Source organism: Semicossyphus pulcher, unplaced genomic scaffold (assembly GCF_022749685.1).
Source record: "Semicossyphus pulcher isolate SPU_LCO1_2020_fin unplaced genomic scaffold, fSemPul1.0.p SCAF_24, whole genome shotgun sequence".
In the NCBI taxonomy this organism is placed as follows: domain Eukaryota; kingdom Metazoa; phylum Chordata; class Actinopteri; order Labriformes; family Labridae; genus Semicossyphus; species Semicossyphus pulcher.
Genome location: NW_027211698.1, coordinates 7498666 through 7516798, shown reverse-complemented (window position 1 = coordinate 7516798; position 18133 = coordinate 7498666). Strand labels below are relative to the sequence as shown.

The following is an 18133-nucleotide window of genomic DNA, read 5'->3' as shown; positions in this document are numbered from 1 at the left end:
CATTGTATGCAGATGATACTGTCGATTATGTACATACAATGACCAAAGGTGTCCTAAAGCACCAGCCTTTTTAGTATTGTATGTGTTCTAATAAAGTTTGCTCTGCTAAATCTACAGTATTGCGGTTCTTGTTTAATACATCTTTTGTAGCTTTCATTACACCAACCCAGGGACTGCAGTTTAACATTAGCCACGATGGCTAAAATGGCACATATAAAGAAATTTCTATTAATGTGTAATATCTCTGTAACACTCGCTATAAATTAATATATAATGATGCGTTCTTGCCTATGAAGCACACATTGCAGCTCTCAGCCTGGAGTTATCATGCACTGAATACCTTTTTAATTAATAATTTGTTGGAGTGAAAAAAATGTTTCACTAAAGAGTAGGCAAATGTAGAACACATGTACATTCCTCCATTGTAATATAATAACATCGCCAATTCACAAAAAAAGAATAAACTAACGCGCACCGTTCACTAGTTGGTGTTAAATGTAAACAGACTTGTACTGGTCCAGCTGCAGTGTTTTTGATGGATGACGTGCCAGTGACGCAGCATCCCCGCCTCCCTCAGCCTCACGGAGCAACGCAGCACAGCAGTCGTAATATTTCTATCTGCGGACGAGCTATACGAGCAGTTTGCCAGCCTTCTGCGGGCTCATCTCGGATATTAAACCGGTAAGTTTTGTTTCAAAGTACTAAAAGTCAGTTTGTATGCGTTTTTAATTGTCACGCGCGAGCGTTAATTTAGCCACAAGAGCGCTCATTTTAAATAAAGTTAGGATATGATTTGAACTGCCCAGCGTTGGGCTTACATATCGACAAGTAAGGATATATGGGAGTAAGAGCACTCCAAATAGCCTACAGGTGATACTGAGGTTATTTTGTAATCCGTAAAACGAAAAACAATGGTTTTCTTTGGTAAATTATCATTACATGAAGTGTTTATAGCGCTGGGGTCGTCCCATAAATAGCTTTCTCAATTACTAAGCCTGTTTAAATCAATGTATAGTGGCTACGATTTGAAGCCTTGTTTCAGAAGTCATTTTTAATCACATGTAGGCTTACACACGAGTGCACACTGTTTATTTCTGACATAATGTTGCTTAAATATAGCCCAGTGTATACAGTATTCTCTATACAAGTACATTTTGATGCACGCTTTTTCTTAAATACACATAAATATTAGATTTTTATTTGTAATAAAGTCCTTTTTTATTGTAATTTGCTACTTTAAAAAAAGAAAAAGTCCTCTTTGAGGTTTTAACTGAAAATAAATAGTTTTTTACGTCACTGGTTGCACAGTTTTTTGTTCAAAGACCACTAAATGCCGTCCTTGTGAGGATGCTATAAATGACTTGTTTTTAAGTTGTTCAACAAACGAACCACTTGTCTACTGTAAACTCTCCAACTGTTTTAAACAGCATTATCAAGACGTTAGGCATTTTTATTAGTTGCCCAGCTCACCAAGGAAGTCATAAACATCTTACAGTCATGTAGTGACTCAGAAAACCCAGGTGGAAATCCTAGGGAAGCAGACTGGAGGCTAACCCAAGCTATATTACACTTTTTAAGGCGTTTCAGTCGAAACTGAAGCGTCTAACAGCTTAAGACACAAGAATTCAGCCACGCTTACAGTAATTTCTCCGGTGCAGTCATGCATCTCCGACCAAAACACATAAGCAGTGGTATGACAGAAGTTAAGCTCCTGCCACATGTGTCTGGTCGGTAGATCTGAGCTGCTGGATGTTGGCTGAACTTCAAAGGAAACCCCGGTGGCCTAAATCTTGACGCATGACCAAGTTTGAGCAATTATCCATCATCTGAGGAAGTAAATAGCACACATGTATAATAGTCTGAATAACGTTATGATTATTTTAACCATCAGTTGCTATATGTTTTTTAGATAAAGATGACTTTCCGAGTAATATTTACATTGTTCTAGGTCATTCATGTGTGCTTCAGTCGTAAATATATCTCTAACCTGTTCAGATAAACAAACGTATCTCTGGTATGAAGAGGTCATAAGGTAAGGGCGTGAGTCAAGCAGTATTTTAAACTTTCTTTTCTTTTTCTGGATAATAAAACAGAAAACAAACATCAGCGTCATGCCTGAAGTTTCAGTAAATTAAGACTTTTTTATTAGTCCATAAATTACCATGGATATCTCCTACAGTGTGTCACCAATATTATTGTGTCTGAGAAGCTGCACAGAACTTTACACTCACAATCTGCAAATCAAATTTATCCCCTGTTGTCAGGGGTGGCAGGAAGATTTAAAACATGCTCTCCTTCAGATTCTTTTATCCCTGTGTGGCCTTTTTAACCGGGACCTGAAGGAGTTGGTCGGCGTTGGTTGAACCCCGAGTGATATAAAACCTCTCCATCCCGCTCCACTTGTAACAGGGAGCCATTGTACCTAATCCCTGCACTCTCAGACCCAAACCAAACTTCACTCAAGGCGAGACCCGGCATCTATGAGACAGCTTAAAGTTGGAGAGCTAATCTCAAGTTTTCCTTTCAGCGTACAGCATATCATTATGAGCTATACAGTAGCGCTGGTGTGCCAAGGAAGTTAATGAATGTGAGCTCATGGAATGTAAATAACACTCTATTGTGTAATTTGTGTTTGGGTACGGAACTGAAGTCCATTAGTGCAAGCTAGGTTCAAAAAATTGTAATAGATGCTAACGAAAAAAATGGTTAACTGACAATGTGACGTTAAAAAGACTCAAGAAGAGGTTACAACTGTTTCAATACTGCAACTTTAGCTAATTGTTAGCTAACGGTGAAATATCACAAAGCCTCTAGAGAAGAGTCTCGAAGAGTTTCAATATTGCAACTTTAGCTAATGGTTAGCTAACGGGGCAATGTCACAAAGAATCTAGAGAAGAGTCTCCCAAGAGTTTCAATATTGCAACTTTAGCTAATGTTAGCTAGCGGTGAAACGTTACATAGTCACTAAAGAAAAGGCTTCAAATGTTTCAATACTGCAACTTTACACTGAGATTCATTCAAACTAGCGCTAAAACAAACACTTACTAATTAGCAAAAACAAGTCAAACTTAAGTGAATTGTTTTAAACAGTTCTCTATCGTGTAATTTTGCTCCGCCCCAGAACTGAACCTCTGTAGCACAAGCTAGGTTTAAAAAATGGAATAGATGCTAAAGAGAAAAAAAAGGCTTAGCTAATGGTTAGCTAGAGGTTAGCTAACAGTGTGAAGTCAAAAAGGCTCAGGAAAAGATATTTAAACTGTTTCGATACTGCATTTTTAGCTAATGGTTAGCAAACAGTCAGTGTAACGGCACAAAGACTCAAGAGAAGTGGTTCCAACTGTTTTCATACTAAACTTTACATTAAAATATGTTTAAACAAGTTAGCACTGAAACACTTTCAGTGACAACACTTGCTTTCAATTAGCAGCCTTAGCCTAAAATGCAAGAAAAAATGGCGTTCTACTGGAACTGCAACTAACAATAATTTTCATTAGCAATTAATATGATGTTTAATGTCTTCATAAATGTCAGAAAGTAGAGAAAGAAGTTGATCAGAAATTTACAGAAGTCCGGTTTGGAGTTTAAAAATCTGTAGTCTCCGTACCAAGAGTCAGAGTATGGCGTGTAAAGCGTCAAACAGTATGGTTATTCTGCTGCAAAGACTTGGATCAGTTATTGGGGCATGTATAATGCTAAGAAAACAAGCATTTACTACCACACAGCCAGCACCATGCCCGAGGATAAAACATAAAGGAGAGTCAGAGGCATTTGAACTCATCGCTGATGTTAGACAAATATATGGATGTCAAGTCAGAGGCAAAACCAGGTCATCTGGTCATTAACTCATTGACTGACATCTCAGTGAATCCAAGAAGAGGCTTGCTGGAGAGCGTGCTGCCTCGACTGTAGACTTTAATTAAAATGGATTTGATGTCAGAAAAATTATGATTATTTCAGCACTATCTACAGTGATAATGTTGTCAATGGTGTAATGAAATAACAGCCTGTATATGCCCTATAAAAGTCTGATAATGATAATGAACAAAACACACACAAAAAGAGCACTCAAGTATTTTCTGTCAATACAGTCAAGCATTCGAGTTTTGCATAAAGGAATGCCCCTCTTGTCACACGATCATCATTCCCTGTTTGAAGCAGTAAGCTGTTGGATACGAATGTAGCAAAGTTAAACCTTAAGGCTATGGAGAGATGTTCATGTTAGGGTCTTTCTTTACAGTATACGTCCGTCAGTGACTTGTCAAACCCTCCTTTGAAATCTGGAATGAAAACAAATTGCTTCCAGTCGCACAAAGATGGCTGTAGTTGCACCTGATGTTTTAAAGGATTAACCAGGCAGCTTTGAGGATATCCTTGAATTCCTCAACAAAGTCAGTCTCATAACGAGGAATGTGAGGGATTTATTTTCCTCACTGTAAGCTCGTGTATCTATTAAATTTATTTGGCTCCATGAATGGCAATTTCAGTCAGTTGGTTGGTTAGCCAGTCCACATCATGAATTAACTTAACTTTTAATCTAGCCGTCATCTCAGTATGTAAATGTTCCCATACATACAGTACATTTTATGTATGACTACTTAACAGTGACATTCCCATTAGACTCAAATGCACTTTGTGTTTTTTGCTAATTAGCAAATGTTAGCATGCTAACACACAAATTAAACGATTGTGAAAATGGTCAACATTAAGCTATACTTGCTAAACTTGCAAAAGATTAGCTTTATATTAATGTAATTTTAAACATGCTTATGTTAGCATTTAACGAAGCATTGTTGTGCCTATGATACATACAGCCTAACAGACATGCTAGCTCCGAGGATGGTTTAAAGTGTTTATATGCTAGCTGCTCTATATAAAATATATAAAATATATACAAAAAAAGATTGAATTGAAAAATGTAATTGAATTTCTGACTCTCGGTGGTGTCATAAAATTTAAATATCGAATTGTGGGGGGAAAAAAAGCAGTGTTAATTATGGCGCCCCCGGTGGACAAAGCCGTAACTAGCTGATTTTGTCCTGTACATGCTTAAGTGGCGGTTTTTAACAATCTCATCTTGCTTTATTTAACAGTCATATATATCACTAACTTTAATGTTTTGATCTGGAAAATGTAAACAAAGGCAGCGTGTAGTTAATCGCTTCATCTGACACCTACCCCCCACTGGCGGTTTCAGGCATTAAAAATAACTATATAGAAATAATCAATCTTGTCGCTGATGGTCTGGTTTGCTTTTGTGGGTCATATAGAGTAATCAGAATTAATTTCAGTCTGTTTCATAACCAGTGAAAAAATCCTCACAGTAGCTTTAAAATGTAAATGCTGTTATATCGTCGGTCTTGAGACAAGATATTTTAAAGAACTGTAGGGAAACGGGACTCTTGGTGTTCTGCAAATATATAAAATATTTCACAACATTGTCAGCAACATTAATGCTCTGTTTTACGATGACTTTATGACACTGACATATCTACACTTACTGCTTTAACGGCTCCAGTCCAATCTTCAGTTCATCACCAAAAACAAACCTGCTCTTGTTCTAAGGAGCAAAAGACAATGCACACGCTGACTCTGCTTTACCGTGAATGAATCTTCGCACGACAACAAAAAACATATGGTAGGCCCCAGCTAATGGCTAAATTCCCAGAGGGGCAAGTGTGGCCAATAATTGAAACATAACTCATGATTATGTCAGTAGTGACAACGCTAATAGATAAAACAGATGTCTTCCTATCCTTTGTCATGCAATTACTTAAATCTGGGCTGGAAGCAGAGAGTTAAGGCGTAGAGTAAACTGGTGGGGTTCCTTTTGTGGTTTAAATAATGAAACAAGCTCACAGCATGAGCAGCGCACACAGCCAATCACTATTTTAGACTAATTCATTCTATTATTAGACTTAAGCCTTGCTGTCATTTCAAAAGATGCATGTTTTCTTCTTCTCAGGTCACTGCAACTATAATAGAATGACACATGCACACCTTTGAAGTTGTCATCTATTTATCAAGGTTAGGAAAAAGTAGGCCATGGCAAAGATGTAGAGCAGCATTTTTCTTACTTTTCTTGCAGACCCTCGTATTGCTCTGTCTTATACACTCTGCAATTTGGGTTATCACTGGTTAGTTTTAGGGTGCTCTTCCTGTTGTTGTCTCTTTGGTCACGGTCTTTTGTCTCCCACAGTTGTTTTTCCAGCCCCAGAAGTGCATGTAAGTACTTTGGACCAACGATGGAGGCCTGGCCAGCAGTGGCCTGGATACTGCTAATGACCACCATTTCTGATTGGCTGAAAAGTGTCCAGTCACGGGACTTCACCATGTTGGACATCATCCTGCTGCATCCCTCAAGTAGGAGCACAAAATTACTATTAGCCTAACTATAACTGGATGAATCGCCATGAAATTTGGTACAGTTATAAATGTCCCCATGATAACAAGCTAAGCTAATTTGGTGAACATGGTAAACATTACCTATTTTATGTAAGTGTTGTCATTTGTAGCTTTTTAGCATGCCAACATTTTCACTCAGTTCAAAGTACCTCTCTGCCTGCCAGTACATCCTCATCCTATTTTTATTCATCTTTGAAGGTAAATGCATCAATAATTTAAAATGGCAAGGGATCAAACTGAATTACCCGAGGATAGCATGTGTTGGAAGCAAAAACTGTTCCTTAATTTTGTACTGAAATAGAAAGAAACAAGTGTTGCAAATTGTTGGAAGGTATGAAAAGGGGAGAAAATTATGAGAAACTTTGTGACTCCAGTATCTCAAAAAAATCTCTGAAATTCTTGAAAATGTTTGTTTAAATGTGACATGGGATTGTTATACAAAAGTATAGGAAACTTTGTAATGAGTTGCAGCCTTTGTCCTGTGATTGAAATGTGGCTGACCCTGAGACCTGTAGCTGTCCCAGCTGAGACACAGCGTGACTCCCAGTACAGATATAATTCTTGCCAATGAGAAAGCCAAACACAATTCCTTGTTTGATCAGTTTAGCACACAGATGACTGTTAAGGATAATGTCTACAAGGCAAATCTTTTACGTTAGAATCTGTGACATGGGTCATGAGAATGGTAACAGTGTTTTGTCATTTTACCGGGGCGTACGCCTCATTTTTCTTGCGAAAAAAAGAAGCTGACAACTCCACAGATTTGCGGATCCGAGGCATGGCAGGACTGCAATAAAAATCACTTACAAGTAGACAGCCAACTGATTAATTTTACCAGCAGTTGATGACAGACACTTGACACTGATAATTAAAAATCAATTCTACATTTAGAGTTCATCACCTGTCCACTCCACTCCTGACCAATCCACTGGATGCCCAGATCAGTTGCCTACGTGCAATACCGGAGAGTGCCTCCTGTATCAGTTTTTTAGAACTCGCTCTTCACAATGGCCTTGTCTAATTCTGAGATCCTCATTTCACCTACATCCTTAAAAGGGCCTCACCTCAATCCTCAGCATCCTGCTAGGATGCTTGCATGACCTCCCTTTAGGCAGGTCATCTGGTAATTACCAAGACCCGGGCCCTCTTCCAGATATTGGTCCGCTGGCCTGGCATGAGACGTGGTGTCAAGAGATGTGCGTACAACGTTTCAGTTTAGTGAGCCAATTATAAGCCCGGGGGGATTCCTACAAGCAGTGGTGGTCTTTTTCCCTTGGGAGTCTGCTGGAGGCTGCATGGTAGGGCCCCTGCCAAGGTCTTCACGGGGCAATGAATACATTCTAATCTTCTGCGCTGTGTCAGGCAATGACACAGCACACCAGAGCACCTGGTGTCTGACAGGGCTTTCCAGTTCCTAAGCGGGAACTGTCCACAGGCTTACCATCGCCCCTCTTGAACAGAGCCCTTCAGAGAGATCGTCATTCATTCGAATTCCTTAAAGATTCAGACATGAAAAGCTCAAACGTGGTTTGTCCTCCACAGCTACACCTCATCCCGGAGGCTTCAAGTGCTTCACATGTGAAGACGCTGCAGATAACTACGAGTGTAACCGCTGGGCACCGGATGTTTACTGTCCAAGAGGTACGTCAACTTTTTTGTTGTGTGCTTGTCTGATGTGGTGGAACAATCCAGAATTTAAGGTGCGCCATGTCTTCTAGATGCCAGGTACTGCTACACGCTCCATATGATGGATAAAAGTGGAGAGAGTGTGTCCGTCACCAAGCGGTGTGTGACCTTCAAGGACTGTCTGTTCACCGGCTGTGCCGGTGTCACTGATAATGGCGACCAGGTAATGTGGAGCCTCACTGTTAAAGTCACAGATAATTTTATGCCATAAACATGAACATCTCTTCCGTCAGGTGTGTTCGTCCTGCTGCGAGGGGAACATCTGTAACGTGTTGGTGCCGAGGAATGAGAGCGGCGCCGTTTTCTTCTCAACTTCTAAACTGTTCAGCTCGAGTCGCAGACTTTTACCCACAATGCTGAGCTTTTTCGCCATTAGCAGCAGCATCTTCACAGCTGGATGTTTATGAGAGGGAAATTCTGCATATTTGGAACATCATTAAAACAAAGGACACTTATGATACATGCATTGCCTGAGGTATTGTTGATTAGATGAGCTTTCAATTTAACTTGATTTTCCATTTAAATCTTGTTTACTTTTCCCTGACACAGTATAAACACTTTTTTTACAAGTACTTTCTTAGTTATTTATTTTACGTGCAGTATTAATGTAAAGATGTTTTAACATTTCAGTGTATATTTTCTGTGTTTCTGACTTTTTTAGCATGTGAAATTGAATATTGTTTGTTCTATTTAATAAATGTATGTTATGTAAAATGTCTCTGGTGCTGCCAATGGCGCTCCATCTGCTCTCATTGTAAGAAATTGATACCAAAATAGCCGCCATGATGGGTGCTGACATCTTGCGATGGTGATGTCATTTGGAGCCAGAGTTGCGCAGTAGAGATAGGTGGGTGGAGCTGTCGTAGCCACTTCCGCTAACCAAAACACACACACTTAAATTAGCGGAAAAAAACAGCAAAGATCCTGCACGTTGGTGTATTTAACAGCAGAACAGCTTCTTTTGTTGGTCTGAGGCGTCTAGTTGCGTCTCCTCTCTCCGTTCCTCCTCTACTCTGCTAATCCGGAACAGATCGGCTGCAGGAGCCGGATTTGTCAACAGAGCTGTCAATCATTTTTTACAGCATCAAATAACTAATTAAAAATAAACTTGTCAGAAAAATAAACACTTGGATATAAATCAGCACGATAAGAACTAACTATAATGACAGAAACCATGTTTGAGAAAAATGTATTTGGTGTGATTCTTGATTTTATAGTTTGACTCATGTCCCATCTGTTAACATGGAGGAGGCGGGCTTTATGACCTATACTGCAGCCAGTCAGCAGGGGGCGACAGAGAGGGTTTGGCTTCACTTTGAGGGAGCTGTCATGTCGTCCATCTTTTTATACAGTCAAAGTATTGATACAGCAATATATTGTCATCCTGACTCGTGCGATACATTATAAATAGGCTGGTGCCAAGTCTGCGATTCCCACTCCTACTGCTCAGTGGAACACCCTGTGGTGGATTCTTTGTTGTTTCTTTTAGTGTGGGTGAGTCTTTGTAGACAATAAACTCCATGTATGAATGAAAAGGCCCTTGTGGCAAACACTGCTGTAAAGGGACACACACTCGCAGCTACAGGAAGTCACTTTATTTTTCAGCAGTTCTGAACATCACAACTCGGGAGTTTCAAATGAAACCGAGTCCATTTCTCTTTCGCTTCTGTGCAAGTGAGAGAGAAAAAAATACTGTGCAAGTGTGTATGAAAATGAATGGGCCTGACATCGTTCAGCTAGAGTCATGAGTCTGGATCAGGACCTTTGAACAGCTGCCTGAGATTATTTAAAGGGTTCCCATTTCATACCCATGGTGCTTTTATGATGTCATCCTCTAACATGTTTATTTTGTCTACTTTTCACTCTTTTTTTTTAATGTCTTTTATTTGTAGTCACAACCCGTCCCACTGCACTAAGTGTGTGTTCTTCCCTGGATGTAGTGCAGGATCAGCCGGGCTGACCTCTTGTCAGTCAGGCACAGAACGGAGGTCGACTTTAGAGTCTTGTTACAATAAGACAAACTTTCGACAACCTTTCACTGACACGACCCTGTAGCGACACAATCACATATCGAGTTCCAAGCATCTTCAAACTATAAATATAGGCCTCAAGTTTGAATGAGGTTCTGTGGAATATATAAAAAATAAAAACCTATTCCTCTTCATCGAGTACATTAGAAAGTCCTTGCAGTCTTGCGATAGCAGCGCTGTGAGCGGGTGCGTTGGTGAAAACAGTCCCCACGAACAAAGGCGTTCCTCTCAGGATGTGGCGGATGACCGTGCAGGAGCCGGACGCTTGGATGTGGAATCCCAAATGTCTCAGCTCCTCCTCCGTCTGCAGGGTGCTCGGACTTGTCGGAGACGCAAAGAACTGTTGGGGAACACAAGGTGATGGTGAAGGTGTTTTACTGGACAGAAACATTAGTATTGAATTGCCTTTAAGTACACATACTGATATTTTTCCGCTGTACAAATTTACCCTTGTAAGAAACCAATAACTTAAGGTGTAGCCACTGGCACTGTTTCTGCTGCACGGACGTTTGTGTCAATATACAGAGAGAATTCTGACTCCAGCACCTGACGTGTGTTTTGCTGCAATGTCATTCATGTGTCCATGGAAACTGTAGATTTTGTGCACGGTATGTACATTAAAAGTAGCATTGGTTAATTTAAAACCAGGTGACATGTTGCATTTTAATATCTATAAACATGTTAGGGATGCACGATATTATCGGCACGTTATCGGTATCGGCCGATGTTGGCTTAAAAATGGATATCGGCGTGTTGGCCGATATCCGCCAATATAATTAACCGATAAAATAATGGGCTGCTGCATACTCGATTAAATGCCCAACCTCGGCGCAATGTCCCCGGCGCGAAGAAGACCTGCGCGGCGCAGCGTGATGACGTCACGTGTGTCTACCTGCAGCATGAGACAGTTAGAAGCCAAAATGTCCGTGGTGTGGAAGTTTTTCAAAGTGTCCGAAATAGATAGCAAAACTGCTATTTGCAATGACTGCTCAGCTTCGGTGATGCGAGGAGGAGCCAAGGCAAAGTCTTTCAACACTACGAACTTGATTAACCATCTCAAGACCCGTCACCCTGACCGTTGTAACAAATGTGATAAGAGTATCACCATTATACTGTACGCTGATTCCAATACAGAAGAGAGTTGATGATCTCTGCAATTAGGTGTGCGGGAAAAAAATATCGGTATCGGTAATCGGCTAAATGAGTTGTATAATATCGGCATATCGGCACAAAATCCAATATCGTGCATCCCTAAAATATGTATCTGCATACAGCTGGGGAATCCGTAGGTGCGGGACAAGAGTTTTGTATCAGAGGTGTTCTGGTTCTTTTGTCCAAGTGGTACTGACAAATCACGTTCTAAAGAGCTTTGTTGTTAAGCAAGAAGCGCACTGCATTCAGCAAAGGAAAAAAAATTGAACCCCTTATCTCGTAATTACGAGATCAGTATCTCATGTCTGTTAATACGACTTCACTAAGAATGGATAATAACACCATCATTTGCGCATCAATTGCCCCGCTACCTGCTCCGTCTCAAGGTCCAATTCACAAAGCGTGTTGTGTCAATGATAATCCAAGGCTGCTCTTGCTGGAGGAAGCTTTGTTATAAACAGTTAAAGTTGTATCTGTCAAAACTCGACTTCACACTAAACTGTTAAGGCGTGCCCCATCCCCATCAAGCTCATCATATGCATGTGACAGAATTCAGCGAATTAAGGATGAGGGTGCAGCTCTGCGCAGAGGTGCAGGCGGCTCATCTCCTCAATCAGACACAAAAGAAGAGCAAACTGCACGGAGCAGAGAAACTGTATCGTCGTGTTCGCGCTTGATTATCATTAACACAATATTCTTTGTGAGCTGGACCTCGACAGGGAGCAGATTATGGTGTCATTATCCATTCTTTGTGAATCCGTACTAACAGAATCTTTAATATATATCTGCATATAAGCACAGGTAACAGTCAGGCTGTAGCTGTCATTACTAAACTCCTACTCCCTCCTCTCAGCTCAACTTGCTTGTTTGACTGTAAACAAAGAAAGGTGCTAAAAATGAGGTCAAGACCTGGATTAACTGGAAGCACATAAACATCCTCTTTTGCCTCCTGAGGCTGAATTGTCATGAGATGGAAGCCGAGCAGTCAGCTGCTGGTCCATCATTTGAATAACAGGTCTTGCAGGAAGCTACAGCCTTTTTACTCCATTGTTGACGACCTCGACTTCTCTTAATCTAACAATACTGATGATATAATATATACATGTCAAACAACATCTATATTAATGGCATCCCGGCCGGCTCAATATCTGCCCTTGCCTTCATATTATACATTTATCTTTAGATACCCCATTATACAGATTATGATGTGTCACATGATCTTGTGGCCATTTTTCCCCTTTCAATTAGTTACATGAGATTTAATTTGTTTGTAAAACAAATACAAGTTAAATATAAAGAAGAACCCTGAAGCAAGCTATAGGGCTGTGACCGCATGACTGCAATACCGTTATGTGACGTCAACCACAGGTTGGACCCAGGTTGTATAGTTTGTGTACTTAAAATCACCGGTTCAATATATTAACTGATACTGAAATAAAATAAAATGACTTGATAAGAATAAAAGGTCCAATATAAGGGGGAAAAACCTTTTTTTCCCCCCTTCGCTCAAACGCCACACGTCACATTTACAGGCGGCTGTGGCAAAACTCAGGAGACGCAGCAGTGAGTCACTTCTCCACTGATCCCAAGACAGTGAAAGAAAAAGTAAAACTGAACCTACGTCTGAGGAAGACAGTCATAACGGTCAGCACTAATACGTTTGGAACCAAAGCACGCGAGCACGGCAGCTCAGAGTCTCCGACCGTCAGCTGATCAGGATGAAGGATAAAGAAATGTACCAAGCAGTGAGCGCCCCTTTTTATGGGTTGTAAAGTTTCCTTAAGTGGAGAGGAGCTATCGGTGCCGATAAAGCTACAATGCTGCAATACCAGGACTACATTTCCCTGCTATTCACCCTTAAAGCCTTTCTACAAACAGAGGAACTCACCGCTTCTCCCGTTGTCGGGTCTATGAAGTCCGCCCAGTAGCCTGCGGTCCACAGGGCGAAGCACATTTCCTTCGCACCGCTCACAAACTGCAGTTAGGAGAAAACACAGTCAGCGGCTGTTTCAACATCACGTCACATCTCCGAAATACGAGACTCACTTTGTTTAGTAGCTTGTCTCTGTCTTGCTCTACCGCTTCCTCACACCGACTGCTGCTCTGCGTCACCGTTACGACTGTGATAGAATTGGTGGGCGCTGAGGGGAAGAGCAGCTCGAGATCTGGCGAACACAAGCACATATTCAGATTGGCTAAACTCAGATGAGAAAAAGTGCAGCAGATCATTTTGTGAGTTAAAGCCTAAAAACAAACGTACCTTTCCTTAAGAGCTCGGGGCAGGAGTTTATGGAGCAGTCCGTGCCCGTCTGATTGAAATACTGCTCGGCTTTGTGGACTCTCGTGGATATAGGACCAAGTTTTCCCTGATGACAAAACAAACACAAACAAGTTTTTGAGAAGAAGTAGAACTAACATAGCTAGCTAACATTGCTAGCTAACGTCCTGTTGTAAGTAAAAAACTACACAAAAACTTACCTGAAACTCATTGACAAACTGGGCGAGTATAAACTGCTGTCTCTCAGCGCTGCTGGGGGCTGTGAGTACGTCAGGCACCGTCCTGTGGACTGGAGTCTTCTTTTGGTCCGCCATGCCGTCTATGTGGCAGTCAAACCCGGCGTTACCAGGTAACTGAAAGCGCTGGTCCTGAGGTCCGAATGGTCCCATGTTCTCATCAGGCCATACAGTCCTTGGGCCTAAAGGGACGTGAGCACTTCAATTTATCTCCCCTCACTTTGAAAAACACACCCATAATGTTATCTGCACATATAAAGACATAAAAAAGCCTGTTCTAAACTCATGCTACTATGCTAGCTTGGAAATGTTGACTCACCCGAGTCTGTGTGTGATACTGATATATAAGGCTCGTCTGAGCTCGCAGCAGAGAAGGTTCTGGTTCTGCCCACACGGAGAGCAGCTAATGCTTGATGGCCAGCGGGCTGAGAGAAGACCAACCTGCCTCGACCACACAGCACCTACAGTGAAGAGAAGCATTTGTTTACAGTCAGCAAAACTTTCAGAGAGCAGGTCAAATATTTCACTCCTCCATATGCACAGTAGCTAAACACTGCTCTGTGTTTTAGTTAGCACGCTACATCAACCAGCTAATCAGTTGGTTGTAGGCTACTTGAACTTAACCACTCTTGTTAGTAAACATGGACATTTTATGTAGCTGAAGTTCGCTTTTTAGAAAAGTTTAAAATCTTAGGATAAATTTGGCATTTGAGTGATTCAACGAAATTTCTCATCGCTCATGCAAGCAGAATAGAAACAGAGAAAAAAAGGAAATTAATTGTTGAAAGTTGTTGGTTGACGGCGGGAAATAGCATCGGGCTGGTAAATGAATTTTCGGCTGCTTCTGTCAATATTTGGCGGGGTTCTGAACAGCAAACAAGCTGTCATTTTATGGTCAAACACATAGATTTTGTTGTTTTTATCATGGCATATTCATTTATTTATATCTTTATTTGTTTATGTTTGATTTTGGCAGTTTCATTCCTCCGTAATCCTGTAGTTCTTAAATAGGTTGGACTTTGCTGGGCTTTTGTTGCTCACATTTCATGGCAGTATTTCATCACTTTATTGTGGTTTTGCCAAGACGCCAGAGGGTGCATTTGGTTGTCTAACTGCACTCTTTTTGGGTTGCAATGGCATACTTATGTTACATTTTTTATCTTTGTTTATTTGATGCAGATATGAAGCTTTGTTTGCTTATACTCAGCTTCCTATTGGGTATGTAATTGTTTTACACGGGTTTCAGGCAAGGTTATGATTTAGGGTGGTTTTTAATTGTAACGCGGCTGGAAGCTGTCAATCTGATCTGGCAACACTGTTGGTCACATAACTTTACATGCGCGTACCAAGACAGAGAACTAGTTACCATGCAAAGAGCTATTCATTTGAGTTACATGAACGATTAGCCATATTTTGAAAAAAAAGTCAGATTTTTAAAGTAAGTTTTATAACACTTTACTTAGTACAAGAGACGGGGCTAAAGCTGTACAGCGTGCGTGCTATGCTAACTACTAAGAAGTTGCCGTTATGTCACTTACACTGCTGGACATTGTGGTTCGTCTACGTCTGCTTGTCACCCTAACCTGTTGGATAAAAACAATGATTAGTGCAGAGAAAAAAGTTTTAAGATTGAAATAACAACATGTAGCAAGATAAATTTTAAGTTAGTTAGCTTTAAGTTAGCTAGTCCAGAGCTATTTAGCACAGCTAACATGATGCAATGATTGCATACATCTTTCACAGGGCTCCAAAGGCAGCATGTGCCGCGTGTATCATACACTTGCTTCATAAATAACAATAACACACCCGTAACAGAAATAAGTCGTCACAAAATGTATCAGGTAGAACGCAAACAAAACAGCTTAGCAGGTGCTACTGTTAGCGCTAGCCCTTAAGGTCAGCTGATATCTTGTTGTTACACTTTCCATTTTTAGACAGTATTGTACACTTCGTAACTGGCAACCACCTCACACAAATACCTGACAGCGTGGACCAAGAACAGCTTTATATTCTGTTATAAAAACGTGCAAATATTAATCTGCTAATGGGATTACATTATGAAAAGTACATGTTGTTCTTACCTGTCAAGTTGCACGTACGCTACTCTAAGCTATCGCAAAACAACGACGGGAAGTGACGAGGGACAAACTACTCCTGCGCAGTTGCTTAACTGTTACGTCACCTGAAATTTCCCTGTATGATATTAGTAATAATGAGGAATATGAGAACGTCTTCGCAGTTCACCAGTCTTTGTGTACAACTGTGCGGCTGTGAAGACCCATTCTTTTTGTAACACAACAGAAATTGAACCAGTGTTGCACGTGCTGCTCATCAGATATTATAGGCTTTGTTTTTCCAGGTTTCTACCACAAGATGGCAGCAAACTAATAGTTAATATGACCAAGGATTGTTTATACAGCAGTTCTGCCCTGTCTGTCTACCTCTAGTATGCATTTTGGTATTTGTTTTATACTATACTAGAATATTCTGGCTAATAAAGCTAAGACAGGTGGTCAGGGGTCCTCTTATAATTAAAATGCACAGGTGTAGAAATTTAAAAAAAAAAAAAAAAAAGTACATCAAGCTTTTGGTTTAACTTTAAAACTGTCAAAACATAGCTGTAAACAACAGCTAATTAGTGCTAGGTTTGGCAGCTGATGCTCATTTGCATTAATTAGGCTGATGATGTCACAGGCCTGAACAGTTAGATACACAATTCTGTCAATGTCATGTAAATAACTTATGTAAATAAATAAGCATCTGTGTAAGTTATGACAATAAGGGCAGGGAAATGCAATAATTGCACTTAAACTTAAGTTTCTAGAACTCAATTTGTTCTGTTGCACTTTACCTTGCCTAACCTCTGAACAATGTCCAGGATCAAAAGACTTTGCGTGTTTGTACTGGGTATTTCCCAGGTGGGAAACTGTGGGAAAATGATACACATACTCAGCAAAATCCCCTCTATTGATCGATAAAGTTAAAAAGTAGAATAAAGGAATCGTCCTCAATAGAAAAGTGTTATTTGCTGTCAGAAGTCGTGAAGGACAAGGACGGCTAGTAAAGTACATTTTTGCTGGCGTAGACACATCTCTTTAGCTGACTTGGACATGCTGATTGACACTTTCTCTGAGCTGACAGGATATGCAGTGGGAGTTTACCCTGGGACCAGCATGCCTCACTCACTGTGGGCAGCTGCACCAGTGCGATTGTGTGTTTGTTTGTGTGTGCGGTGATGAGGCATGAGGAACCGCATAGAGCTTGGCTGTCAGTAAGTCTCCCACAGGATCATTTGTAACAGCAACACTGCATCCAACCTAGATGGAGCCCCTGCGGGATGTACGCACACACACACGAACACGAACACATGCACTCATGTACACCAGCATCTAAAAGCAGCCACTAAACTCCTCAGTGTTGTTGTTTGGAGGTGAAGAGCAGAGCATTGAGAATATGGCTGATTCAAGTTGACTTTGTGGCACTTCAAGTAAATTGAGGATTATGTTTAAACTATGTAAACATGGCATTAAACACAAGTTCCCAGAGCCCCTAATGGTGTCTTCAAACAGCTGGTTTTGTTCAATGTATGCTTCATAAATAATGAATTGTTACAGATAAATGTATCTGTCATGAATGCATAATTTAAACACATAACAGTTTTGCAACACATCAGCTAAATATGATTTAGCCTCAGCGTGCAGATATGAGCCTGAAGTGTAGCCAGCTGATATCTGAATAATTGATAAGAGGAATGCGAGCCAAGACTTGGTCATTGCTTACATCCGTCAATAAACTTCAGATGCAAGAATGGAGTAAGAGTTGAGAAAGGACATCTAAGATTGTACTGTTATCTTCATTAATAGTTAGTGGTTGTATGGTTGTCATGAAGGTTCAACTGATTAACAGTTGGCATCTAAAAACAGAATCATTCTTAAGAAATCTGCGATTAGCATTCATTTTGTGCTAATATTAATTATTTTCCTAAACTATTAAGAAACACAATTACCACTGGAAAGGCCTAAACACAACAATTAGCCTAGACAATACATAAAACAGCTGAAATACATCCAGGACATGCAGCTGTTTCAAAGATAGTTTGATGGCAACTAGCTTAACTTTGCTAAAAGACTAGAAGCAGGAGGACACAGCTAGCTACCAGCATCTCTAAAGTTCACTTTAACACACACTGTATCTTGTTGGTTTAGTATAAAACCAAATGTGACAACAATATTTTGTGGTTGGACTGTAATTAAGAGCCAAAACAAAAATGGTGATATGTTTCTCTATGCTAAACGAAGCTAGGTGCTAGCTAGCCGGCTGTAACTTCAAACTTAGCTAACAGACAAGAG

At 40.5% G+C, this 18133-nt stretch overlaps 2 protein-coding genes across 2 annotated transcripts; one reads left to right on the top strand and one right to left on the bottom strand.

Annotated features, from left to right (window-relative positions):
• The first annotated feature begins 633 nt into the window (after nucleotides 1–633).
• On the top strand, nucleotides 634–8638 carry lypd6 (LY6/PLAUR domain containing 6). The gene is made up of 5 exons (XM_069675357.1): nucleotides 634–681; nucleotides 6197–6360; nucleotides 7945–8043; nucleotides 8121–8251; nucleotides 8322–8638. Exons 2-5 carry the CDS (start codon nucleotides 6243–6245, stop codon nucleotides 8493–8495), a joined length of 522 nt encoding a protein of 173 aa, XP_069531458.1. The 5' UTR covers nucleotides 634–681; nucleotides 6197–6242; the 3' UTR covers nucleotides 8496–8638.
• A 735-nt stretch (nucleotides 8639–9373) lies between these two features.
• On the bottom strand, nucleotides 9374–15909 carry mmadhca (metabolism of cobalamin associated Da). The gene is made up of 8 exons (XM_069675356.1): nucleotides 15866–15909; nucleotides 15323–15367; nucleotides 14104–14245; nucleotides 13749–13966; nucleotides 13531–13636; nucleotides 13317–13435; nucleotides 13159–13245; nucleotides 9374–10458 (listed from the first exon to the last, which is right to left on the bottom strand). The coding sequence occupies exons 2-8, from the start codon at nucleotides 15332–15334 to the stop codon at nucleotides 10240–10242; spliced, it is 903 nt and encodes a 300-aa protein (XP_069531457.1). The 5' UTR covers nucleotides 15335–15367; nucleotides 15866–15909; the 3' UTR covers nucleotides 9374–10239.
• Nucleotides 15910–18133: the final 2224 nt, after the last annotated feature.

Excerpts from the sequence above, each read along its gene's own strand:
- lypd6 (XM_069675357.1), top strand. The coding sequence starts at position 6,243 with ATGGAGGCCTGGCCAGCAGTGGCCTGGATACTGCTAATGACCACCATT. Across the intron at positions 6,361-7,944 it reads CATCCTGCTGCATCCCTCAA|CTACACCTCATCCCGGAGGC; the intron begins GTAGGAGCACAA and ends TGTCCTCCACAG. Across the intron at positions 8,252-8,321 it reads TCACTGATAATGGCGACCAG|GTGTGTTCGTCCTGCTGCGA; the intron begins GTAATGTGGAGC and ends CTCTTCCGTCAG.
- mmadhca (XM_069675356.1), bottom strand. Across the intron at positions 13,436-13,530 it reads CCCCGAGCTCTTAAGGAAAG|ATCTCGAGCTGCTCTTCCCC; the intron begins GTACGTTTGTTT and ends TGTGTTCGCCAG. Across the intron at positions 10,459-13,158 it reads ACCCGACAACGGGAGAAGCG|TTCTTTGCGTCTCCGACAAG; the intron begins GTGAGTTCCTCT and ends GTTCCCCAACAG.